Source organism: Phacochoerus africanus, chromosome 3, assembly GCF_016906955.1.
Source record: "Phacochoerus africanus isolate WHEZ1 chromosome 3, ROS_Pafr_v1, whole genome shotgun sequence".
NCBI lineage: Eukaryota > Metazoa > Chordata > Mammalia > Artiodactyla > Suidae > Phacochoerus > Phacochoerus africanus.
The window spans coordinates 14757089-14783896 of record NC_062546.1 but is presented as its reverse complement, the minus strand read 5'-3'; the positions used below and the strand labels follow the sequence as shown (position 1 = coordinate 14783896).

General features: G+C 53.1%; 1 protein-coding gene across 1 annotated transcript in view; it reads right to left on the bottom strand.

The window, feature by feature from the left end:
* CDH22 (cadherin 22) overlaps nucleotides 1-26808 on the bottom strand; it is a 75611-nt gene that overhangs the window by 31724 nt on the left and 17079 nt on the right. Inside the window, exons 3-6 of the mRNA XM_047770294.1 lie at nucleotides 20057-20176; nucleotides 9446-9613; nucleotides 4726-4919; nucleotides 1754-2007 (exon numbers count right to left, since the gene is read on the bottom strand). Of these exons, the coding sequence (XP_047626250.1) occupies nucleotides 1754-2007; nucleotides 4726-4919; nucleotides 9446-9613; nucleotides 20057-20176 (736 nt within the window). The remainder of the gene's footprint in view (nucleotides 1-1753; nucleotides 2008-4725; nucleotides 4920-9445; nucleotides 9614-20056; nucleotides 20177-26808) is intronic.

Below are 26808 nucleotides of genomic sequence, written 5' to 3'. Positions count from 1 at the left end.
GTCCTCTCCCAGGGTTGCCATGGAAGGTTGCACAGGCTGTGCACTGTACAACTCTGAGAGCACCATTCACAGGGACCAGGATGGGAATGTTACCCATCTGACATTGTGTAATGCAGAGATCCTCAAGTTAACTTCCCTTCCCCCTCTCTCCAAATGCTCGGCCCAAAGCTGGGCACATAGTTGGTTCAGGGATCACTCACTGACTATGTACAAGATTTTCAGGGCATAAGCAGGGAGCTCTTTTTCCCACCCACCCAACAATGGCCATTTGCCCTACCCCCACCTCCTCCTCTGGTTCCCTTTCCACCTGACATTCTTCCAACCTGGGCCACCGTCAGGGATTCCCCAACCCCTGCAGCTCCCAAACCCCTACCCCTCCCCGGGGACACCAACAGAGACACAGCATCCCCTCCCCTCCCCCCACCTGCCTCCCTCCCTACTCTGCCTTTCTCTCTGCTTCTGATTCTTTCTTTCCCTTTCCGGCTTTCTTGCCAAGTCTCCTCTCTCTGTTCCTCCAGTACCAGGTGGGTTCTTTCTGTCCGTTAGTTCCTCTGGCCCTCTTTCCACCAGCTCTCCTCTCTCTCTGGTCACTTCCTGCCATTGTTGCTCTCTCTGCCCTCTGTGGCTGCCTCTTTTCTCTGCATTTCATTCGTCCACCATGGGTCAGGGAGTGTCCACTGAGCGCCTGGCAGCAGGTGAAGCCCTAGGATGCAGTCATGGACACAGACACGCCTCCCTACCCTCCTGGAACTTATTTTTTTTTTGGAGGGAGGAGCAAAAAACCATCAGAAAAAAAGGGTGGCATATTCAATGGTGATGAAGGCTGATGAGGACAAAAAAATTGCCTATGAAGTATGGGGCCGGGAAGTTGGTGGGAGGTTAACATTTTAGAGAGAATGGTTGGGGAAAGTGTCACTGAGAAAGTGACTCCTTTGGAAGGTCCTGGAGGAAGTGAGAGGACCAACTATGGGGCTATTAAGGGGGAGAACGTTCTAGGCAGAGGAATCAGGAGTTGCGAAGGTCCCGAGGTAGAGGAGGACTGGGTGTGTCTGTGGAGTTGCCAGTGTGACTGGGAAGAGTGAACAAGGGGCGGAGGGTAGTGGAAGTGGGGGCTGGGGGTGGGGCGTTGTGAGGGTCTGGGCTTTTATTCTGAGCCAGAGGTGCCTTGGCAGGGCTTTGAGCAGAGGCAGGCCACGCTCTGACTTACATCGGGGCAGATCAGTCTGACTCCTGTGCGATTCTAGATTCAAGAGGGGTGAGGGCAGAAGCAGGAGACCGGCGGGGAGGCAGTAATCCAGGGGAAAGAGCAAGGGGCAGTAGTGGAGGCGGTGAGAAATGGTCAGATTCAGGAGATGTTTTTAAAGCAGAGATGACAGGATTTGCTGATGGACTGGAGGGAGGTGTGAGAGTAACACAGAAGTTGATGGTGTTTTCAACATTTCTGACCTGCAGAGCTGGAAGGATGAAGTGATCTTTTTTTTTTTTTTTTTTTTTTGGTGGAGGACGGCGGAGGCTGAGCCCGCTCACTGCGCTGTGTGTCACACCTGCTTCTCTCTCCTTATCCTGCGTCCCTGTCTCTGCAACTGTTCGGGAATCTGTTTCCTTTGTCTCTTTGGCTCCGGCCTGTTTTCTCCCCTCCCCCTACCCCCTCCCTCTCCCCGCCCCGGGCCCCCTCCCCCTCTGCCCGCCGTCTGTCCATGGGGCGCTGGCGGGGTTGCAGGCAGCAGGCGTCGGCCCCGGGCGGGGGTCTCACCGGACGGGCCGGTTGGCGGCGTCGGGGTCCCGCGCCGTCACCACGCCGACCAGGGAGCCCACCTGCGCGTCCTCCTGTACCTCCAGGAGGCCGGAGGGCGGCTGGAACTCGGGGGGCTCGTCCACGTCGGTCACGGCCACGCGCACGATCGCCTGGTCCCGGAAGGTGCCCAGGTCAGCGAAGCGGGGGTCCACGAACTTGTTGAGGGCCTCCAGGACCACGGTGTGCACAGGCTGGGACTCGAAGTCCAGGCGCTGGGGTCGGGGTGGGGGAAGCAGAGGCCCGGTGAGTGGGCTCACCCCCACAGGGGCGAGATCTCAAGGCGGGGGTGGGGATGGGCCCAGAGAGGGCGGGGCTGGCCCAAGGTCACTGCTGACTCAGCAGGGGCTGCACCACTGAAACGGGTGCCCGAGACCCAGACCAGCACGTGGAGACAGTAAGGCCCTGCTGGGGACAGTCTTCCCCAGAGACACACAGCCCAGACTTCCTGTTACCGGGGCACGGGTGGTGAGGGGGCACAGTATGTTAGGGCATTTCAGTAATTTATTAATTTACAAAGCACTTACTCTGTGCCGTATTTGTTTTTTTTCTTATTCACAAGTCATCTCTGATGCGTATTTCCTTCCAATCTTTATTTTTTATCTTTTGGCCAAGCCTGCAGCATGTGGAAGTTCCCGGGGCAGGGACTGAACCCCCACTGCAGCAGTGACCTGAGCCACTGCAGTGACGGGGCTGGATCCCTAACCCCCCCCCACCACAAGCGAACTCCGGTGTCAGGATTTTAAATATATAAGTAAATATACTGACTCATCTAATTTTACAACATCGCAAAGAGGCTTGTATTTTTATTACCCCAATTTGCACATGAGGAAATTGAGACCTAGAAGTTTCTGGAATTTGCCCAAGGTCACTGAGCAGAGGCAGGATTCAAACCCAGGCAGTGTGGCTCCTGAGTCTCAGTCCTTAACCCCATGAGAGGAGAGGACCCTGGATCTGCTGTGGACTCGGTCTGGGTCAGCGGGCAAGCTGTTTGGCCTCTCTGGGCCTCAGGGGGGAGGGTTAGGTGGGACTGCTAATGTGAGTTGAGCCCTATAAGCCAGGCTGCCTTAAAGCTCTCTTCAGAGATCTGGCTGAAGCCACGCTGAGCCCTGCTTCTCATCAGGGAGTGCTGGTGGGTGACCCTCTGATGAATGAGCTCCATGGCTGTGTTGGCTCTGGCCTTCTAAGGACAATGCCTTAGAACAAAGAGAAATTGCAATGGGGGAGCCACAGGCGCCTCCATTACATGGCGGGGGAGCCGTCTGAGCGGCGAGGGTGACCTTCCTGGAGACCCGCCCTGTGTGTAGGGACCCTCCTTTCTTCTCAGAACCTCCCATCCTCCCACTCCCTTCTTCAGCAGGGAAAAAAAGAAGAAGAAGAAAAAGAAGGGTTACCAACTTCCTGCATTCTGTTGCCTGGGAAATCAGGATGCAGGGAGGCAGGCGCTGGCCTGGCCCGGGAGTGAGCGATGGGCTCTGGAGCCAGGTCATCAATCAGGCGGGGGCGCTGCTCCCTGAGCCAGCACTGACTCCACAGGGACACCTCAGGCGCCACTGCTGGAGCAGGCAGGAGGGGGCCCAAGAGCTGGGGGGAGGGGGGGCAGAGGGGGCAGCACTGCGGATGCAGGCTGGGCTTGGGGCCTGTTCTGCTGCTCTGTGATGCTGGGCCTCTCTGGGCCTCCAGTTCCCCATCTGTGAAATGGGCTCATCTTCCATTGAGGACAAATGGAGATCAGAAGACTGAAAACCATGTAAGGCTTAAAAGGGTGGATTCTGGAACTGGACTGCCCAGGCCTGTATCCCTACACTGCTTTGTAAGATGCGAGACCTTGGATGCAAATCACTGAACTTCTCAGGGCCTCAGTTTCTCATCTGTAAAATGGGCAATAATAGTACCTCAGCGGGTTGTAGGGATGAAATGAGTTAATACATGGAAAGCAGTCGAAGGGCACTTGGCACGTTGTAAACACTTCGTTATTAGTATTGTATTATTTTCCCAGTTGAGGAAACTGGGAGTTTTCTCTATGCTCAAACCCTCACGGCCAGGCAGAGAATGGGTCAGAATGTGCTCATCGAGTGAGTGAAGGGCCAGATGTTTCTGTGGGCCCCAGAGAGTAGAGGGTAGAGCCTGGGCTGATAGGAGCAGATTTAAGGAGACAGATTCTGGCTGAATGGGAGGAAGAAGAGCTGGACAAGGATAGGGAGTGAGCATCCCGTCCCCAGGGGTGTACAAAGGCCTGTGACCATTTGTGGGCAAGGGCAGGGGATTCAGACCTCCCTGGGGGAGCAGGGCTGGAGAGGACAGCTTCAAAGGCCTGCGCAGCCCTGAACCGCCAAGCCCGTGACCAAGGCCTGGAAGAGGGAGTTTTGCTTTTCTTTTTGACCTCGGTTCCCTGTCCCTGGGGGTTGCTGAGTCTGCTGTTTTAGTTTCTGGTTCCTGGGCTAGCGAGCCGGCGTGGAGGCTGTTAGACTCAGGGAGGAAGGAGCTGTGGGGTCACCAGACCTGGGTTCCCATCCCACGCTCCCCCTTACAGGAGTGATCGCGGAGAAGCGCTTTGGCCTCTCTGAGCCTCTGTTTTCTCACTTGTAAAAATGGGCATAATATTGGGCAACACGAGGAGTAAAGGAAACAATGAGTGTGAAGGCCCTGGTATGAACTTGAATTAGCTCAGCACAGACTCAAAACCTGGACCGAATCCTGACTCTCCACAGCTGGCTGTGCAACCTTGGACAAGTCACTTAACCTTTCTGTGCCTCCTGTTTTCATTTGTAAGGTGAGAACAGCACCGTCAGGGGTTTCCCAGGTTGGTCCAGGGGCTCTGCAAAGACCTAAGCCCTGGAGTGGAGTGGGACGGGGGCTCCTGGCCGCTTGGCAGCCTCCCTGACCCCACTGCCCTGGGGCCTGCCTCCCCACCCCTCCCGCAGCAGCCGTACCTTCTGCACTACAATGATGGCCTCCTGAGTGTCGCTGTCAGTGGTGACCTTGAACACATGGCCGCCGCTGCCGCTCTCCTCCCTGAGATGGTAAGTCATGTCTGTGTTTTCCCCCACGTCCGAGTCCTCGGCCTTCACGCGTCCCACTGCTGTGCCGATGGGGGCGGACTCCTGGATGCTGAACTGGTACATCTCTGTAGGGGATACGGCTGTGAGCAGGGCCGAAGGGGCAGCCCCTCCCCCAGCTTCCAGCAGCTGGGGGAGAGGAGGGGGTCTCAGGGCTGCACCTGCAGCATATGGAAGCTCCCAGGCCAGGGGGTCGAGTCAGAGCTGCAGCTGTCGGCCTGCGCCGCAGACGCAGCAACGCAGGATCGGAGCCACATCCGTGACCTTCACCTTAGCTCACGGCAACACCTGATCCTTAAGCCACTGAACAAGGCCAGGGATTGAACCTGCATTCTCATGGAAACTAGTTGGGTTCTTGACCTGCTCAGCCACAATGGGAACTCCCGAGGGCAGCGTCTTAAAGGAGCTCCCTGCTTGGCCAGGGTGGGCACTGGCAGAGGCAAGTCCTTTGCAGAAATGCGGGATGCAGCGTAAGAGGAGGTTCCAGTTCTGACGGCTTTACTCCCTGATTGATTTGGGAAAGTGCCTGCAGTTCTCTGGGACTCAGTGTCCCCAGAATGATCAAGGCTAAGGCTCTGGAGTCAGTCCTGGCCGTATGATCCAGAGCTTTGGTTTTCCTCATCTGTAGAATGGGAATAATAATGGTGCCTTCCCAACAGCGCTGCTAATCCCACGAGTAGCTCAGATGCTGATGCATGTCAAGGGCTTAGCATAGGGCCCAGCACCTGAGAGTAGCCAAGAAAGGGAACAAATTGTACTAAAATGGTCGGGCTTCATGCTGAGGTTTTGTTGCTCTTGATGTTAATATTAGTTCCTTCATTCCCACATATTTATCGAGCATCTCTGATGTCCCAGAGGCACCTCTAGGCGCTGGGGTTGCAGCAACAGACAAAACAGACCCAGATCCCAGGGCTCACAGTGCTCTCCTCTTAGTGGCAGGGGAAAAACACTAAACGGTCACATCAGTAAAACATGCAGTATGTCAAATGGTACTTTGGAGAAAAACGAAGCCAGGAGGGGAATGGGGAGTGATGAAGGCGTGTCTGGAGTCTGGAATGGGGTGATCCAGGAAGGCCTCCCTGAAAGGTGGCATTTCTGCCAAAAGGCTGAGGGAGGTGAGGGAGTGAGTTAAGCAGCTATTTCGGAACGAGCATTCCAGACAGAGGGAACCGCAGGTGCCAAGGCCCTGAGGCGGGTGCAATGCCTGGCGTGTTTGAAGAATGGCAAGATGGCCCCTCGTGGCCAGAGGATGGAAGCCGAGGGGGAAACCGGAAGGAGGAGGGTCTGACGAGATGCAAATAGCTCCCTGCTCTCCTCCCAGAGCCAAGATGAAGGGGCGGGGGGTGATGTGCTAAATGATGGGCCAGCCCAGGTGAAGCAGGGGTTCTGGAGATGGGGATGTGTCTCTTGGGACCCCCACTCGGTCTGGATCCCCTTGTGTGGAGTGGCTGCCTCTGATTCACACACGCAGCGAGGGGGGCTCACAACACAAGCCGACCACTCCCCTGCCCTCCTCCTTGCCGCAGCTCTCCGCTGTCCTGGGATGGATTTGTACAAGGCCCTTGCCTTGGCCTGCCCCGCAAGATGCTTGCTGCCTGGCCCCTGCTGACTTCTGCAGCCTCGGGCCCCCAACTGCCCCCCACCCCAACTTGAAGTTCAGGCTGGCTGGAGTTCCGGTCATTCCTGAAGGATGACTCGCTCTATCCCACCTCTAGACAGTCCCTCTCTTAATGCTCCTCTTTGCCTTCTCCTCTCCTGTTCCCACTCTTTTTCTAGTTTCACTGAATATTGCCTCCATTAAGGAGGCGTCTCAGGCCTCCAGGCTCTGCTCCTGTGTGTCCAGGGCCCCCGTCTTATCCCACGCTAAGGATTACTGCATTTCCCTACGGTTTTCTGTTTATTCTCTCTCTCTATCCCTTTCTCCCTCTCTTTCTCTCCCCCCGCCCCTCCCTCCAGGGTGTAAGCTTCTCGCCTGCAGAGCAAGGACCACATCTCTCATTCATCAGGCATTCACTGGTGTCTGGCAGAACACCATGCTGTCACATAAATGAAACATGTGAGTGACGAGTAAGTGAATGAATGAAAATCAGCATGAGTTGCCCGTACACACTCACCAGATTCACACAAATGAAGAATCTGACAGTACCAAGTGTTGGTGAGCATACGGCACCATGGACATGTGCATTTTTTCGTGGGGGAAGACAGCTTGGCATTATTTAGTAAAGGTGAAAATGGATTTATCCCACAACCCAGCTATTCTGCTCCTTTGTACACAAGAGAAATGCAGACAAAACAGCGCTGGGAGACAGGCAGTAATGTTCAAAGCAGTATTCTCCATCATAGCCTCAAACTGGAAACAAAGCAAATGTCCACTGACAGGAGAGTCAATGCATCGTGAAATACTATACAGCAGTGAAAATGAACAAATTATAGCTACGAACAACAACATACCACTTCACAAACAGAATTCTGAGAGACAAAGCAAGACAAATCATTTATAGGACATAGGGTTAATGGAATGTAGGGTTCCATTTATATGAGGTTAAACAAACAAATGAAATTAAACTATAATGTTAGGTGATGCATACATGGGTGAATCCATCCTAAAGAAATGGATAAGGAAGGTGTGATACACACACACAAAGGGATAATACTCAGCTATAAAAAAGAATGAAGTTTTGCCATTTCCAGCAATATGGACTTGGAGGGTATTATGCTAAGTGAAATAAGTCAGTCAGAGAAAGAGAAATACTATATAGTTTAACTTGTATGTGGAATCCAAAAAATACAACGAACTAGTGAATATAACAGAAAAGAAGCAGACTCACAGATATAGAGAATAAACCAGTGGTTACCAGTGGGGAGAGGCATGATAGGGGTGGGAGATACAGAGATACAAATTATTAGGTTTAAAATAAGCTATAGGGATATATTGTACAACATGGGGAATGTAACAGATACTTTATAATAACTATAAATGGAGTATAACCTTTAAAAATGGTGAATCACTGCATTGTACACCTGTGGTTGATATAATATTGTAATCAACTATACTTCAATAAAAAAGAAAAAGAAAAGCAAGGCGGTGGTAATCACAAAAGCAGATGGTTAACTCTGGAGGAAGGGGTGGAGGAGAAGTTATGATCAAGAAAGAGCATGTGGGGGTTTCTAGGGTCGTGGCTGGTGGTTATAGGAGTGTTGGCTTTATAATCATTTGAATCGGACAATTATATGTTACACCCTTCTGTCTGTGAGCCGTATTTCACAATAAAGAAATAAAGGAAGGGGAGTTCCCACTGTGGCACAACAGGATTGGTGGTGTTTTGGGAGTACTGGGCTGTAGGTTCAATCCCTGGCCTGGCACAGTGGGTTAAGGATCTGGCATTGTTGCCCCAGCTAGAGCATAAGTTGCAACAGCAGCTCAGATCTGATCCTTGGCCTGGGAACTCCGTATGCCGTGCCGCAGCTAAAAAAGAATAAAAGAAGCAAAAGAAAGAAAGGAATGCATGAATGAATAATCCAGAGACTTCTGGGGCCCTGGCCCCTCTGCTCTGCCCCACCTCTTCCAGCTCACAGAGCCTGGTACACTTGGGGAGAAGAGTGGGTGGCCCCTACCCCTCCACATGGCCCTCCGAAGCTTCCCCATCAGTGAGTGGGGCTTGGATGGGGGCCCCCCCGCCCCCCCCTCCCCAGCAACAGCGACAGGGGCGTGGAGCTGGCTGGCGGGCACTGCCCACCCTGCTGTGAGTCTGGGCTGAGGCGCTAAGCCGAGATGTGCTCTCAGCTCAGGGATTGGATTCCCTTATCGCTCGGGGGTCAGTCCCCCGTGGCAGGGCCTAATGTGAGAGCAGCAGCCCTCGAGTAATGACTCGCCCGATAGGAATCAGCCCAGCTCCCCACAGCATTTAGTCTCTGCCAGCTTCGGCGACATCTCTGGTGCGGCTCTGGGCCTGAACCTGGGACAGAGGGGCTGGCTGGGCTGATGGGGTGCTGGGGGACCAGGGCAAAGAAACCCACCATCCCCAGGGGAGGTAGAGAGTGCCAGGGGAGGCAGAGAGTGGAAAGGCCTCCTGCTTTCACGGAGAAGCCCAGAAGCCTGTCCTCCTGCCTCAGAAGACAAAGGAAAGACCTGCCACCCCAGCCCTCAGCTGCCCTGTGCACAATTATAGGTGTCCCTTGGCCTGAGCATGGTGGCAGCCTCTGTCAATATCCGTAAGATAGCCCTGTGTCTGTCCCCCCATCCCCAACGTCCCTTGGCAAGCTTGGGTCCGTAACAGATGACATGCAATAAGCAGGACGGGGTGTGTGCAAGGGTCAGGGAGGGGCCGGGGTGGGCGGTGGGCAGAGGGGCTCACTCTTGGCAGGAAACAAGGTGAGGGGTGGGAAGGCGACTGTTGCTTGGAAAAACCAGACAACCTCGGGGTTGTCCCCTGCAAGCAGCGGGACTGGAGGGGGGCAGGGAGTTCATGGGTGACTTGGATGGACAGATGGGGCGTCCCTCTGGTGCGAGGCCTACAGGGCAGCGGGGCGCCTTGGAGGGGTGACCAGACAGACACCCAGATGCACCTCCACCCTCCGGGAAGGCCTCACTCACTCTGTGGGAACCGGGGCGGGTTGTCGTTGACGTCAGTGACCACGATGGTGACAGTAGTGGAGCCCGAGAGGCCGCCCAGCTGGCCCGCCATGTCTGTGGCCTGGATCACCACCTCGTAGCGCTCTTGGCTCTCGCGGTCAAGGTCGGGCACGGCCGTCCGGATCACACCTGTGGATGAAGGAGGGTGAGGCCAGGGACTGCCACCCTCCCACAGCTGCCAGCGGATATGGAGGCCACTCCCCAGGCAGAGGCTGGGCTCATTCAAGTTCAAGAGCAGAGCAGTGGACGCATAAGACACAGAGATGACTGCCGTGCAGGTGCGGGGCTCAGCAGCCAACACACACCAACACACACACGCACAGCCCCGCACACACACATGCGCTTATACAGATACACTCACACAGATAACTCACACTCACTACTGCATACACACATGCACTCACATACATAATACACACACACACACAACTCTCAGATTCAAACACTCTCTCCCGCACACTTGTACACATACACACTCATGCACATTTACATACAGACATATTAACACACCTACTTTCAAACACACACACTCGCACACACACACATACACACAACACAAAAGCAACAGACTATGGACTCTGGTTTACTGAAAAGAGGCGTAGGGACTAGAACCAGCCACTGTGTGACCCCGGGATTTCTATATATGAGCCTGGCCTGTGCCTGATCCATCTCTAGGTCCGTGGCACTCAGGCCAGGGCGGGCCCCGAGCAGCAGGTCAGTGAGTACTTAACGACACGAACTGAGCTCACACCCACCTTCAAACACACTCACTGTGGAGTCATGTTCACCTGCACACAGACACTGATGTGCCCCACATCCTTACGTTCAACATACATGACACATACGAGGTCACACGCCCACACAGACGCCTAGCTGCTGGCACACACTCTTATTCTCCCACGATTACGTCATGCCCCCAGCCCTCAGCCCCACACCCCAGGCCTGGCCCTAGATTCTCTGTCCAGGCACCAGCGAATCGCTGATCAGACAACCCTTCAAGCTGCTAATGGAAGCAGGGGGAGGGCAGCAGGAATGGGGGTGGTGGCAAGATGAATTCTGCATGGGGGAGGGCTGGGCTTCTTGTCTCCTCGCCAGTGGGAGACCAGGGTGGAGGGAGGAGTTGATGAGGCATTCAGAGCCCCCCCGCACCCCACACTCCAACCTGCCGAGCACCAGGTGGTGGCAGGTGGTGCCTGGGCCCTGAGCGCCAGGTGGAGTCATGCACCAGCAGGCCCATGATGCGCCCCATAAAACCCAATCTCTGACTCCTGATGTCCCCAAACAGCCCCTGGACACCACTAAAGGCGACAGAATGGGAGGAGAGGCTATAGTGTGTGTGTGTGTGTGTGTGTGTGTAGCTGGGGGAGCCAGGGATGGGGCACCTGGATGGTGGCCCTGTTTCTGTGGGAAAGTGCAGTCTGTCTAAACAGGGGGTCATACAGACCCTCTATCAGCAGCCTTCCAGACTCCTCAGTAAACCCCCTCCTGACCCCCCTCAGCTGGGACTGGTCTTTCCAAGGGCAGGAGAGACCTGGAAGCAGATGAACCTGGGATAAATCCCAGCTCTGCCATCTGCTGACCACGTGATCTTGAGCAAATCCCTTCACTGCTCTGAACCTCAGTTTCTTTAACCGTAAAATGGGACAATCACGGTACCTCCCTAAAGAACAGGATTTCTCCAACTTGGCACCATTGACATTTGGGGCAGGATAATTCTACCCGCTAGATGCCAGTAGCAGCACCCTCGACAGCCAACCCTAGTTCCAGATGTTGTCAAACGGTCCCTGGGGGAAAAATCGCTTGAGAACCGCTGCTGCAGAGTTTCATCTCGTGAGAATTGCATAGAACCGTAACAATAGTAACGGATATTGACGTGCATTTACTCTGTGCCTGGCATACTTCTAAGCACCTTAAGTGAATCGCCTCATTTAATCCCCTCAACACCTCTAAGAGGAAGGCAATTATACCCATTTTACAGATGATGAGATGGAGGCACGGGTTAAGTACTGGCCCAAGGTCGCTCATGTAGAAAGCTCACAGTCAGGATTCCAGCAGGCACTCTGGGGCCAGAGTCCATGCTGTGAACTGCTCTGCTGGACCACTGTAAGGATGGAGGGTCCCTGCCCAGCCCAGTTGATATCCCCCACCCCAGCCACCACCAGGTACAGAGGGAGAGCCCAGGCCTCTGACAGAGAGATGTTCACTTTTGTGGTCCTGCCTCAGCTCTTGTGATATCCCCCTTGCTCATCTCAGTCCTAATCAGGCAGGAGAGGAGCAGTGGAGCCAGAGAGAAATACACACACCCAGGAGGCGATTAGAGAGAGATCCACAGAGAGACGGCAACCTGGAGAGAGAGACAGAGAGACAGAAAGAAAGGAGGGCGGAAAGCAAGAACAGCAGAGGCAGCATGAACAGACCTTCTCAGGGATGCCAGAGGGGCCAGGGACAGGGAGGGGTGGAGAAAGATGGCGGGGGGCAGTGGAGCGGGGAGAGGGCAGACAGATGGATTGACAGCAGAGTGATCACTGGACCAAAGACCGGAGCTCCTTGTGTGAGCCAGGCAGAAAGGCAGAAGGCAAGCGGGCCAGTTGAGTGCTGACTATGTGCTAAGCTTGGTGCATGTCCTGTGTACACATCTAGGAGCTCACTGATATGGAGGCTGGTGATGGGATGGGGCCCACTGTGCATCTATGAGCTTGTGAACCAAAAGCTCCATGACCCCGGCTCCGAGTGGTGCTTGGAACAGGGGTCAGGCTGAGATCCACCCCTGTGGGTGAGGAGCCACCCTCATGTGGCTGGCCTCCTTGCTGTCCCTGTCACCTCCAGCTCCAGAAGAACTGGGGACACTAAAATCCTCTCCCTTGGAAACAGGATGAAACATCATTGAGTTTGTGATCGGATGCCATCTCTGGGCAACTAGGAAGTAGGTACCTTGAGGCCACGGTCCCTCTGGACCCTGCCCCCAGGGTCACACCGAGTGACAGGTTGCTCTGGTGATAGCTCCCAATGAACTACACCTGTTGGGATCCACACTTTTGGGTCATTCCCTCCCACACTGACTCTGGCCTTGGCCACGAGGCTCACATTGGCCAGTGGGACATCAGCCAAGTGTGACAAAAGCAAAGGCTTGACAAGCCCTTGTGTCCTGGGACTTGTCCTCTTGGAACCCTGAGGCCAGTGTGCTGTGAAGAAGCCTAGGATGAAAGGCCACATGGAGGGAGAGCCCCAGCCATGCCAGCTGTCCTAGCTGACCTGCCAGCTGACTGTTGCCATGGGAGTGACCCCTGCCAAAGAACAGCCCAGCCAACCCACAGAATTGAGACAACTAATAAAATGTTGCTGTTTTAAGCCACCACATTTTGGGGCAGTTTGTTATATAGCAGTGGACAGTGAATAAAGAAATCAAGCGAGTTCCCCAGCCCACTCCTCTTCTGGGTTCCTTCATGCGGCCGCCTTTTAACTGGAGGGTCGGCTGCCTGGAAGGTCCCAGATGGCCTCATGTGCAAGCCTGGTGGTTGATCTTGGCTGTTGGCTAGACCTGCTCTCATCCTCCAGGGGGCTGAGCTGGCTCCCTTCTATGGCAGTCTCAGGGCCACGTTCAGGAGGGGAGAGTGAAAGCTGAAAGGTCTCTTAAGGCCAATCTGGGGATTTGCAGAATATCACTTCTGTGACACTCTCTTGGCCAAAGCCAGTCATAAGGTGGCCCGGATTCAAGGGGTCGGGGATACAGTCCTGCTCCCCCACTTTACTAAGAGGCCAGTTCAAGATAGGAGGAATTGGGAGTTCCCGTTGTGGTGCAGAGAAAATGAATCCGACTGGGAACCATGAGGTTTCAGGTTCGATCCCTGGCCTCGCTTAGTGGGTTAAGGATCTGGCATCGCCGTGAGCTGTGGTGTAGGTTGCAGACGTGGCTCAGATCTGGCGTTGCGGTGGCTGTGGCGTGGGCCGGCGGCGACAGCTCCGATTCGACCCCTAGCCTGGGAACCTCCATATGCCACGAGAAGCGGCCCTGAAAAGACAAAAGACCAAAAAAAAAAAAAAAGGGATAGGAGGAATTGATGGCATATTTTGCTATAGACTCTGTTCCACTCCCCACTCTACCCCCTGATGCTGGAAGAAGCTTCCTGGAGGCTGGTGTGCTCCTGGGAGGTCTGGGAGAAAATTCCCAAGTCAACCCATGAAGTTGTCCTTAAATCGTGTGGCTCTGAAAATTCATTCATTGACTCATTTACTGGGCCCTTACTGAGGGCCTTCCATGTGCCAGGGCTACAGAGTCAGACATAAGGCCCACAAAAATGAGGGACTTTGGAGTCAGACAGATATGGAGTCAAGCCTTCTTCCCACCATTTACATGTTATCCGACCTTGGGCAGTTCTTTTTTTTTTTTAAGTGTTTTTATCCCCATTCCTGCCTTTTTTTTGGCCATTCCTGCGGCATGTGGAAGTTATCCGGCCAGGGATCAAATCCACATCTCCACGGTTTTTTTGTTTTGTTTTGTTTTGTTTTTATTTGGTCTTTTTAGGGCTGCACCTGTGGCATATGGAGGCTCCCAGGCTAGGGGTCAAATTGGAGCTGTAGCTGGCGGCCTACACCACAGCCAGAGCAACACAGGATCCAAGCCACATCCGCAACCTACACCACCGCTCATGGCAACACTGGATCCTTAACCCACGGAGTGAAGCCAGGGATCGAACCTACGTCCTCATGGATACTCGTTGGGTTTGTTAACCTCTGAGCCACAACAGGAAGGCCTGCAGTAGGATTCTTAACCCACGGCACCACAGTGGGAACTCCTGGGCAAGTTCCTAACTCTCTCTGAGCCTCAGTTTCCTATTCTATAAAATGGGGAAACCCAGCTGGAAGGGCTGTTAAGAGGGTTAAACGAGACAAAGCTGCCAGCAGCAGGTTCCACCTTTTAGAGGTGGCTTGATGACTCCCCTTCCCCAAGTCCTAGGTCAAGTACCCTATAGAGCACTTCCGCCAGGGGCAAGATCCATCCATGTTGGTTGTATTTATCATCTTGTCCATAGTCTACAGCGTCTGGCACATAGTAGGTCTTCGATAAACATCCTGACTTCCTGACCTCTTCCCTTAGACCCTCTGCCCGTCCTGGGTCTAGTTGTCTGTTTCTGGCTTCTCTGTTGGAATAAACGCCCCATGAAGGCAGATTGAGCACATCACCCTGACTCCAGATCTGGCCCTTACAAAGATCAGTTTCATTTCCTCCCAGGGAACCAAACATCTCCATCTCTGGCTTGGTTGAGAAGGTTCACCAGCTATCATCTCTGGCTCGGTTGAGAATGTTCAGCAACTACCTTTTTTTTTTTTGGATTTTTTAGGGTTGCACCCACAGCATATGGAAGTTCCCAGGCTAGGGGTCAAATCAGAGTTACAGCTGCCAGGCTACACCACAGCCACAGCAATGCGGGATCTGAGCCACATCTGTGACCTATACCACAGCTCACAGCAGCACCGGATTCTTAACCCACTGTGCGAGGCCAGGGATCGAACCCATGTCCTCGTGGATACTAGTCAGGTTCGTTACCACTAAGCCACAACGGGAACTCCTTCAGCAGCTCTCTTGAAGTCTCTGAGAGAGGCTTTCTATGCTTGCTGGGGTGGTGGTGGGCGGGATGGGGTGGGGGTGGGTTTGGTCCTGAGAACCCTCCTTGCAGCCTGGTCCCCACCTGTCACCCCCAGTTCCAGCTGTTGTCCTCCCCACCCCCGTTGTCCCCTCCAAATGCTGCAGCAGGGGTCCTGGAGCCCAAGTGACGCCTCATTAGCCAGCAAATGCCATCCCTGTTTTCCCTGGGGGGCGGAGGGGAGGCTTGCTGGCAGGTCTGGCCTTTAAAACACACAAGTTAATTCCTCCTCTGGCACGAGCCTCCTTGGGGCGCCCTGCCTCCCCCTTCCCTCACACCTTCCTCTCAGGCCCCGTTCCGGCTCTGCTCCCTGCTATCTGCACAGCGAGAACAGACTGTACCTCGCAGCGGCTGCTAAATATAGCCCCGCATCAGTGGAATATTCCTGGCTGGGGAAATGGAGCTGTGGCTGGAAATGGCACCAGGGCGGCCCCTACCGCGGGCCTGAAGGCAAGGGGAGGAACAAATTGGGTCCTTCCCGGGCAATGTCTACACATAGCTTTTCAGACTGAGAAAGCTGAAGGACCCTAGAACAGGGACCCCATCTGTGTTTCTTCATTTGCCTTGCTTGGTGCCCACTTTCTGGCTTCTAGGGAACGATTCCTGCCCTCCCAGGCTCCACGGCCTCCCACTTGCCACCCTCCTCTCTGCAGTGGGCGATGTGCTCAGAATCCGGCCAACCTCCTCACTCTCTTAGAGTCTGACGCTTCATCTGCCCACCCTGCCCCCTCCCAGACTCAGTCCTGGCTTTTCCCTTATTTCTCTTCTGTCTTTTCCTCCCCACCTTAAAGCTGATCAACACTAAGGGCCTTACCGCCTCGGGTTGAATGGATGAAGGCTTCACCAGCATCATCGGCATCGCCAAACTCCTCCTCCTCCTCCCCCAGCTTGGCTTACATTTAGGTACCAAGCTTTGTGCTGAGCACCTCACACACTCATGGTCCCCCCCCCACCCCCCCGCCGCCCCACCGGCCTGCATGTTCTCTCCTAGGTACCAAGTGGCTCACAGCCTCTCTCCATTCAGGACTCAGCCCCAATGCCCCCTCCTCAGAAAGACCTGTCCTGATTTCTTCATCCAAGACTATTCTCTGATCCTGTTTCTGTGTCTTCCTAGCATTCACTGCTACTCTACATTATGTTGTACGTTTACGTGCTTATTTTCTGTATTTCCTGCTCAAATAAAAGCTCCACAAAGACAGGGTCTTGGATTTGCCTGCTTCGGCATTCCTAGAGCCCAGAGCAGAGCTGGGAACACACAGGCCCTCAGTAAAGAGTAGCTGAATGAATAAATGAACCCTCCCGTCGGATCCTCACAGCCGTCATGTGAGACGAGTATAATTACCTCTCTTGTGCACGTGGGGAAATCAAAGCTTCAAGAACCCCAACCATTTCTGAAGCTCTCGACCCACATTTCAGACAACTCGTTCTAGATGTTTCTTTCCTCTCCTCCTCTCACTTAAAGCCAACATGGTTAAAACTGAATTAATTAGCTCTGCACCAGATGCTGGAGCACATTCAGAAGCTCCTCTCCCCCTCGACAGTTTTCTTTCCTTTTTTCTTTTTCTTTTTCTTCTTCTTCTTCTTTTTTTTTTATGGCCACACCTGCAGCACACGGAAGGTCCTGGACCAGAGGCTGAATCCGGGCCAGGGACTGAGACTAAGCCGCAGCTGCAACCTATACCAGAGCGACGGCACGTGAATACTTTAACCCACTGTGCTGTGCCCCAGATCGAAACCCACACCTCTGCAACGACCCAGGCCACTGCAGTTGGATTCTTAACCCCCTGTGCCACAGTGGGAACCCCCTTAGATAGTTCTCTTAATCCACACTCCTCCTTCTGCTTCTCTAGGTTGTACCCCTTCCCATCCCAGGACCCAAAGTCAGGAATCCTCGAATGCTTTCTTCAACCTAGTCCTACACGTTTGTCCAGGCTCCCGAGGTTTGCTCTTTGTAGGATCTCACTGTCATCCCTCATTCGCCCTCCTCAGCATCTCAACTAACTCGCATCTACCCCTCCCTACCGATCCCGCATTTTCTCTGGCTCCCTAACTAGAGAAAGCAATTTAAGGAGTCTGGGTGGGAGCCGAGGTAGGGAGCAGGCTTTGGTTTTTGTCCTTTGGGGCTCTCTGCTGGGCACCCCATGCTCCTGGTTCTCCCTGAATTCAGTTCCTGCCTCCGAGCCATGCTATACAGCAGCAGCCCAAGGGATCTTGTTAAAATAAAAACCTGAGCGTGTCACTTCCCTGCTTAAAAGTCATCAGTGAGCCCACAGTGTTGGGGAGGGGGAGAGGAAACAGGCTCTCTTGCATGCGGCTCTCGAAAGTGTGATCTGGTATATTTTGGCATTATCTGCCCAGATGCCAAACGCACGTGCTCTTTGACCCAGCTTTTCCACTTCCTGAAAATTATCCTGCGGATACACTCACATGAGCACAAAATGATGTATGTATGAGGTTATTCACTGTAGCACTGTTCGTTGTTGCAAAAGATTGGAAACAGAGTAAGTGTCCATCAATAGGGGACTGGTGAAATACATTTTAGTGTATCCACAACAGCTGTTAAATAAAAGAATGAGGAAGCTCTTTCTGTACTGATATGGAATAATCTGCAAAATGTATTGTTAGGTGAAAAAGGCAAGCAGTGTGTATAGTGTGTGTTTATAACTACCATTTGTATAAAAAAAAACCCCAAAACAAATACATGTACCTATTTTCTTGTACATGCATAGAATCGCTCTGGAAAACCACACAGGAAAATTACATTGGGGATACAGGCTGGGTGGCTGGGGGACTGAAGACGGTGAAGAATTTCCACTAAAAGTTCCACCCATGTGGACTTTTTGAATTTTGTGGGTTTTTTTTTTTTTTTTTTTTTTGGTCTTTTTACGGCCACATTCATGGCATATGGAAGTTCCCAGGTAAGGGGTCCAACTGGAGCTGCAACTGCCAGCCTACACCACAGCCACAGCAATGTCAGATCCAAGCCGCTTCTGCAACCTATACCACAGCTCAGGGCAACACTGGATCCTTTAACTCCTAAACAAGGCCAAGGATCGAACCCACATCCTTGCGGATCTCGTCGGGTTCTTAACCTGCTGAGCCATGACAGGAACTCCAGACTTTTTGGATTTTGAACCTTGAAATGTATGATCTGTTTTTTTAAAGAAACAGTATTTTTCCTTTTTTTTCTTTTTGGTTTTTAGGGCTGCACCCATGGTATATGGAGGTTCCCAGGCTAGGGGGTGAATGGGAACTACAGCTGCTGGCTGAGGCCAGAGCCACAGCAATGCAAGATCCGAGCCTCGTCAGCGACCTACACCACAGCTCACGGCAACGCAGGATCCTTAACCCACAGAGCAAGGCCAGGGATCGAACCCAGAACCTCATGGTTCCTAGTGGGATTCGTTAACCACTGCGCCACGACGGGAACTACCCCCCCCCCCACGTCGGATTTGTTTCCATTATATCACGAGGGGAACTCTAAGAAACAATATTTTTCAACTGAATGAGTTCAAAGTCTCATAGGCTATATACCCCAAGTGGCCACCTTTGGAGTTGCAGTTACTGGGGATGGGGTGGGGGGCGCTCTTCCTTTCTTTTTTAAAAACATTAATGTTTGTTTCCTAAAATGTATTAGTTTCACAAGGAGAAAAAAAATTAATGCAGATATTATGTGTAAGAGAATGCAACTGCAGACTGGAATCCTCAACCCCTTCCTCTAAATAAAACAAACACAAACAAAACCCCCAAACCCAAATCCATCAAATAGCCTCCCGCCCCACTGCCCTCGGAATAAAATCCAAGTGCTTCAGCCTGCCTCACACACCGCACAGTCAGGTCCCCACCAGCCTCTCCACGTCACCTCTCAGCAAGCCTCTTCCCCAGTCCTAAGTTGCTTACCATTCCCCTCATGCCTCAGGCTGTTCTCTTCCTCCCAGTTTTGCCTGCACCATGCCCTCTGCCTGGAATGCCCTTCTCCGAATCTGTCTGGCCAACACTTTCTTATCCTTAGGAGATCGCCGGCTACCACTTCCAAGAGACTTGCACCCTAATTGGCCACGCAGATGCCTGTGCCCCCCCCAACTGGATTGGGAGCCCCCTGATGACATTTAATAAACATTCTGTGGTGCCTGATGTTTCATCTCCTGCCTTTTCCTGTCCCAGCGCCCGTGAGAGCACTGCCTTTGGCACTGGCAGCTGCACCCAGCTGTGGCACCTTAAGCGAACCCCTTCACCGCTGGGAGCTCAGCATCCTCCTCCTGACCTCCCTGCTGCTCTGGCAAAGCCCCTCAGAGATGTACTCAGGTTCTAGCTTCAGAGCGAGTGAAGCGGGGGGCGGTGGCTGTGGGTGCTGGACCACTGCTTGGTGGTGCTGGTAGGAGGGCAAGAAAGCCAGGAAGCCATCCTTCCCTAACGGTCTCAGCCTGTCTTCCCATCGGATCCTTCACAGCTGCCACGTGAATAGAGGTTTCACAACTGCTGACGGGCTGCCCTTCACCAGCCGACCGCCGCCCCTCCACACCCGGCCCCCAGCGACACTTACGGCCATGACCGACCCCTTATGGGCAATGGACGCGCCTGCCTCAGTTTAGCTCCAAGGGCAAGGGGGCCTTCTGTGTTCAGATCTCCAAAGTCCTTTCAGGGAGCCCATGGGGATGGTCTCCTGCATTTTTGTTTTCACGACCATTTTGTGGGCGCCCCCCACTCCATTTTATTTTGTTCCTCAGTTCTTCTCTCTTCCCGCCTGGCCGCCCCTCCCTCTCCACGACCCTGGGATCTCCCGGAGCGGGCAAGATGCTTCTGTGTCCTCTGTTCTGACCTCCACGCAGCAGGTTGCGAGGCTCAAAGCAGACTTCCGCCCGCCCCCGCCGGCCCCGCCCCTGGCGCCCCTCCTCTAGTTCCGCCCCTTTGGCTCGACCCCGCCCCTCACCGGTCTTGGGGTCCACAGTGAAGTGGTGCTCGCCATCCAGCACGCTGTACACCAGCCGAGCGCTGCTGCCGTACGTGGGGTCATCCGCATCTGAGGCCATCACCTGCATCACCGACGTGCCTGGGCCCGGGGGACCAAGCGAGACAGGGGTCAGCTGGGGCTGCTGTGCTTGTCCTCCTCACCTCTCCCCACCCCCAGAGAAGCCAGGAGGGGAGACCTAGGCAAGAGGTCATTGGAGCCAATCCCATCAACAGTCCCCAATCTAACATTAAGACCAACCCGCTTCCAGATCTGGGGCTTTCCCAGGGGCGCAAGCATGACCATAGAGTCAGATGTGGATTCCAATCTCCCTTCAGTGGTTCCCCGCTGCAGGACTCTGGCAAGACTCTGAATCTCAGTTTCCTTATGGGCAAAATGGGGACAGTCCCGGTCCTTGGTTCTTGAGGGAACTCATTTTAAACTCCCAGTGCAGAACCAGCTCAGAACAGTCTCTCAGTGGGTGGTGGAAATGGATATTTTCAGCAGTTAAGGTCATTACAGAGTTAGAGCTTAAGGCTGGAAAACAGGCACTTTAATCCCAAAGCAGGGGTCTTTCTACCCATCCCAGCCCCTCCTGAGTCCTCAAGGGAATTCTGCCTCCTACCTCCCCACTTGGCATCCTCCCACCTCCACCATGGAGGTGGCGGGTGTGGGGGCATCTCCAGAAGGACAACCAAGTTCACTAGAGCTCAGGGGCCAGTGTCTCTTGGTCCCCAGGCAGAGGAACATCAGCATCAGCTTTCCCTTTAGGAAGTGGTTGGCTGTGGGCCCTGGTGCCCTCCTCGCCAACCCCCACCCCCCGCCGCCCCCGGGTGCTCAGACAGTCCCCGCCCCCGACACATACACTTCTCCTCATGCTCTGCACGTAGGCTGCTGGGGAGAGTATAAATTGGATAAAAGTCCATCAAACAGCGGCAATTAAGTTATTGATTTTCGACGCTGCCTCATTAAACTGGGAGCTTCTCTTGGCCTGTCCCAGAGATGGCTCTAATTTGACATCATGTTCAATTTGACGAAAGCAGGGCTTGGGATATGAGGCTGGACAGGACGGGGGTGATGAGAGGGGTGGGGGAGGGGGTGGATGGAGGGATGAGCAGAGCTGTGTGGGCCACCCGCACCTTTCCAGATAGGAAGGGGTGGCATGGAAGACCAAAGTGGGATTCTTGGGGGGCTCAGGATAGGACCCAAGTGGGATGCGATTCAAACCTCACTTCAAGGAAATGCCCTCTTCTGGGTGCCCTACTGGTGAGGGGGTGGGACCCAGGCCTCCTGAGGTTCTGGGGAGGGCCCTCCCAGTGGGTTGGGTTGGGCTGTCTGGGCCAGCAGGGTGGCATGCTGGGGGGTGAGGCCAGTTCACTGCCTGGCTAATGAGCGAGGCTCTGGAAGTGCTACTGCAGCAATTCTGCTAAGCCCAGCCCGCCGCCCGCCTCTCCCGCCTCCAGCCTGGGGCCCTCGATCATTCCAGACAGACACATGTATTTATTTTTCACTCTTTTGCATTTCTCATTTCCCTCTCCATGTTCCCCCTCCCAGCCTCCTAAACCGGCCCTGCAATGCGCCTCTCTCTCTTTGGCGGCTCCAGCTCCACATCAACCATGTCAGAGTTGCCTGGAGAAGCTGGGGAAGAGGTTTGGGCAAGGCCCCTCCTTCTTGATGACTGGTACCCAGGGGTCTCCTATTCAGGGCAAGGGCATGATGCCAGGTGTCTCCTATTATTCAGAGAGGGGAGAAAGAAATACACCCTATTGAGCACTCACTACATGCCTGGCTTCACTAGCCACTTAAATCCATCATCTCTAATTCTCTTAGCATCTCTGAGAGGCAGAGTGCGCCCCTCTAAATTACAGGTGAGGACAGAGGTCCAAAAGGGGAAGAGACTTGACTGAGGGCACAGAACAAGAAAGTGGGGGGATCTGAACCCAGGACTCTCCAAGGCCAAAGACCTCAGGGAGCCAGAGTCAGCCTGGGCACAGTGACTCTGGATGGTGGTCTGGGGTACTGAATCACTATCAGTGATGACTCTGCCACTTATTAGCAGCTTGACCTTGGGCATGTCGTAAACCCCATTTTGGCCCCCATTTCCTCATTTGTGAAATGAGGGTGAGAGTACCACCCACCTCCTGGGCTCCGTTTCAGAATTCAAATACATTTCCATATTCAGCACCGAGGACAGTGCCCACCCCGTGCTAAGAACTCAATAAAATGCAGGTTGTTGCTGTCCTCTCAGGAGGCACGGCATGCCTGTATACAATGGCACAATCGTGCCTCCCTCACAGACATACCGAAATGAGAGAAGATACATAAAGCATCAGGCTCGTGGTGGGTGCTCGATAAACAGTGGCTGCTGTAACAGTTATGAGAGAGGGTCTCCCTGCCGCTCTCCTCTGCATGTCCCCACCCCATCCCCCAGGCAAGGCACAATGCCGAGCTGAGTGACTCCCCAGGGACGTGGCTGAGCTCTCTCTCCTTCCCTGGCTGCATCCCAGGGACTCCCGCGGGGATGATGGAATCACTTCCCCAATCTGGGATTCTTTATTGCAGCCATTACAGTTAATGCTGACACGTAGGGATGGTGAAGGGTCAGTGATTCACCACTGGTTCGGAGCCTCACACTGTGCACCCCCCCATCTTCACAAGTCAGCAGCTCCCCAGAATCAGCAGACAAAAGGGCTCCAGGCTTGTGGCTGCTATAGGACCACCTGTGTCCTCTGTCTAGGTTCAGCAGGTTGCATTTTACAATGCACCGTCACGGCCATTCTCTCCTTCAGTCCCCATGCCAATTTTATGATGTAGATGCATAACACGCTAGCAAATGTTTAACCACTGGCTCTGGGGGATGGATGGATGGGGAGAGATACCCTGCTTTATAGTGTTTGCTGATTTCCACGGTGTAAACACTCTCACCATGGCCAATTTCAAGCTACCAATGTGGTATCAAGTAGCTCATGAAACTCTAGAAAATCAATATTTGGCTCTCGTGATCTGATATGAACTGACTCCAGGACAATCCTACATTATCTTCATTTTACAGATGAGGAAACTGCTATGCCCAGTGAAGGGTGAAATGTAAATGAATACTGAATAATAATGAAACCCATTATTATATATCCTTATTCAGTGATAATGATAGATTAGGTTTATTAAATAACATTTTGTGCTACATACTATAATAAGCTCTTTATGTATAGTATCTCATGGAATTTATACAATAAATCCTTGAAGTAAGCGCTATCAAAAGCTCCACTTTGCAGATGAGGACATAGAGGTTGAGTGAAGGTTAGTATTGCACCCTTTTTGTCTCAATTTCGTCACCTGTTAAATGGGGGTAATATTACTACCAGACTCTTGGGATGGTTGTGAGAACACAAATAGGTTTCCTTGTTCAGTACCAAGGACAGTTCCCAGCTAAATTCACCTGGCAAGGAAAGAGGAGACGCAGGATTCAAACCCATGTCGATCTGAAGTCAAAACGTACATGTACCTTGCCTTCTAAGGTAGTAGGAGAGGGGGTCAATAGGAGTAGAAATAGAGAGATAAGTGACAGAAGAGCCAAAGAGAGGAAAGGGAGGAAAGAGCAGGGGAAGAACAAGGATTCTCCCTCTCTGGTAGCTGGTTCAAACTCAGACTTCCAGGAGAGCTGGGATTGGCTAGAATGAGCTGTGCGCTGTCCATGGTGCTACCAACCCAGCCCTTCTGCTTTGTGGGGTTAAGGGCCTAATTCCAGACTGGCATAGGAAGGGTTGTCCAAAGGATTCTTGGGTAAAGAGCTCAGGGCTCCACGTGGGATGTTGGATATGGAAAGGCTGGTCCTTGGAGAGCACAGAAACCAGTGGCTCTCAACCTGGTTGCACATTAGAATCTCTTAGGAGCTTTAATATAAAACTGATGCTGAGCCCCGTCCCAGACCAATTCAACAGAGCTCTCTTGGGGTGGAGCATAGCCAAAGGTATTTTTCCTTTTTTTTTTGTCTTTTTTCCTTTTCTAGGGCTGCACCTGTGGCATGTGGAGGTTCCCAGGCTAGGGGTCTAATCAGAGCCAACTGAGGGCCAACCTTGGGCTCCAGACCCCAAACTTCTCAGGGCGGAGGTGGCGCCATGTGGAGTGGGGCCCAGGGATTGAAGACAAATTCTCATTCCAACACTGTCCTTGGCTGGGCCTCACTTCCCCTCTGTAAAATGGAAATAACACTCTATCCTTCCTGTCTTTGGGGTGAGGGAGACCCCTTCATGAGATGAAAGAGACGAAGCACTTTGGAAGAGAACAGAATCCTCAACTGACATGACCAAGTGTCATTATTATGAAGATGTTTGTAATTATTATCATCCTGCCTCTTTCCTGCCTCCCTTTGCTGCCCTGCTGGGCCTGGGGAAACCCTCGGCTCACATTTAGCTTCTCATTTATGAAAAATGAGTCCCACCCCCCGCTGCTGCCAGAACTGCGTGGAATGCTTTCTATTAAAAATTAAAAACCACTTGTCGAGTCCCTGGGAACGTTCCGATTACACAGGAAACAAGCCCCTTCTCCAACCACCTCCTCACCTCGCCCTCCCCGCCCAACTCCCTCTTTGATCATCACTTACGAGGCCGCCAGCTCACTGGGCTGGCCCCAACCCCACTTCCTGCCACCCTGCCAGGGCAGCCTAATGTAGATGAATGATACACAGGAGATGCAGAGAAGTAGTTGCACAGGAAGAAGGGGTCAGAGAATAGAAGGGGAGGAGGCAGGCCCAGGGACAAGTGACAAAGGAGGCACAGAGAGACCAGCAAGAAAGGAGTCAGGGGATTGGGGGTGGGGGCAGGTAGAGGGACAGAGATCTAGAGAGATGGACAAAGAGAAAGTGAGACAAACGGAGGTACCCAGACACATAGGGAGAAATGAGGACAGAGACAGAGAGATGAGGGTCAGAGAAGCAGAGACACATACAGACAGAGAGTGGGAGAGAGACGGTGGGATGGAAAGAGGTAGATGTACAGAGATAAAGTCAGAAAGGAGGGTTCCATAGAGACAGGCAGACAGAGATACATATGAAGCAAGAGGAAAGTGAGAGTGAGCAGGAGGGAGAATAGAGAGAAGGAAGGGGAATTGGCCTGATGGGGGTCAGGGCCCCCCATGTCAAACACACTTCTTTATAGAGTCCCCAGGGAACCCCCAAACAGCCTCTCCTTGCTCCTTCACTCCTCATGGACCCCAGCCATGGACTCTCCCAGGCAGGTAACACTTGAGCGTGTGTGGATCTCATCTGCTCTCCTGGGAGAGAAGACTCTCCTATTCCAAACCGGGTCCCATAGGCTCTTCTGTCTTCTCCAGGTTTAAACAGGGCCCTCTGTTAAATAGCCAGTCACCTGGTTTATTCAGGACAGCAACATTCTAAGCGACGGCAGTAGCGTCCTTCTCTGCCTGTTGCAGAAAGCGAACATTTCTGGCTTATCATTCAGCTCCACTCAGTCACCCAACATCTACAGAGCACCCGCTCTGTGCTAGATGCTTGAGGGCAGGATGGTGGATTAGTTCCTTTGTACCCTCGGCCATGTGGCCACAGGGCCTGGCATAGAGAGGGTGTTCACGTTTGTTGAGTGATTTGTTGATGGAAAAGACAAAGAAAGACACGGGGCTGACTCCTGAGGGCCGGGCCTCTGCTCCCCTCTGCTACTTCTCTCCACTAGAAACCTCCTGTCCCACTTACCCCGATCCTGGGTGGTGAGAGCCAGTGCCGTTGCTAGGCAAGGAGATATTGCACATATAGATCTTCCTGGACTTTAATTAAAAACATCTTTAGAAGTTGTCTCTGCAGAGGCCAGCGATTGATTCCTGGCTTGGGCCCGAGGGCTGTTGAGCCACACTCTCTCCAGCTGCAGACGGGACAATCAGAGGCTCCCAGCCTGCTGCTGCCCCCCCCAAACGAGACCCTTGGGGAACCACTTCCTCCTGCCTCCCTCTTTTCCTCTCTGCCACCGTCCTCCCAAGCACTGGGCTTAGGAATCAGAGAGTGTGCCGTCTGACTTTCTTTCCCCTCCCCTCTTGAGTTTCAGTTTCCTCAGCTGTAAAATGGGGGTGTTAACACTTAACCTGAGAGAGGGAGAGAGAGAGAAATTGTCTGGGAGGATAAAATGAGATTAGGGATGTGAAAGTGCTTTGCAAACAGCAAAGTTCTATGTGCCCTAAAGAGGTGGTCGGGACTGGTTCCCACACACACCAAGGCAAGTAGCTTGGGGTCTGGTTCCAGGTTCTGGGTCTGGTTCTGGCTCTGGCTCTTACTGTGGAAACTTAGGCAAGTTACTTTATCTCTCTCTGCATTTATCTCTTCATTGGTAAAATGAGGACAGTAATACCTGCCCTGCTTATTCCCAGGATTGTGAGAATAAAGGGAAATAGCTTTGTGAAAGCAGTGTTGGCTGATAGCTATTATTTAGTGAATGTCCCAAGAAGTGCAGACTGCACTACAAAAGAGGCTCTTTCCGCCTATTAAAGATGCTGCTCACAGAGGGACTGGAATACACGGGAAAGCAGCTGTGGCAGGGTCCCTGTCCATTTCCAGTCTGTTGAGCCCTGATCCCATCATCCAGCAATGCCAGTCCTATGGCATACGTGCCACCACATTATCCCTCCTTGGCTTCCAGCAGACATCACTAATCGATTGTGGCATTCTTTTCTGCTGAGCCTGAATGAGACCTCAGACTCCTTCTCAACACAGCCCTATAAGCACTACCAGTTGA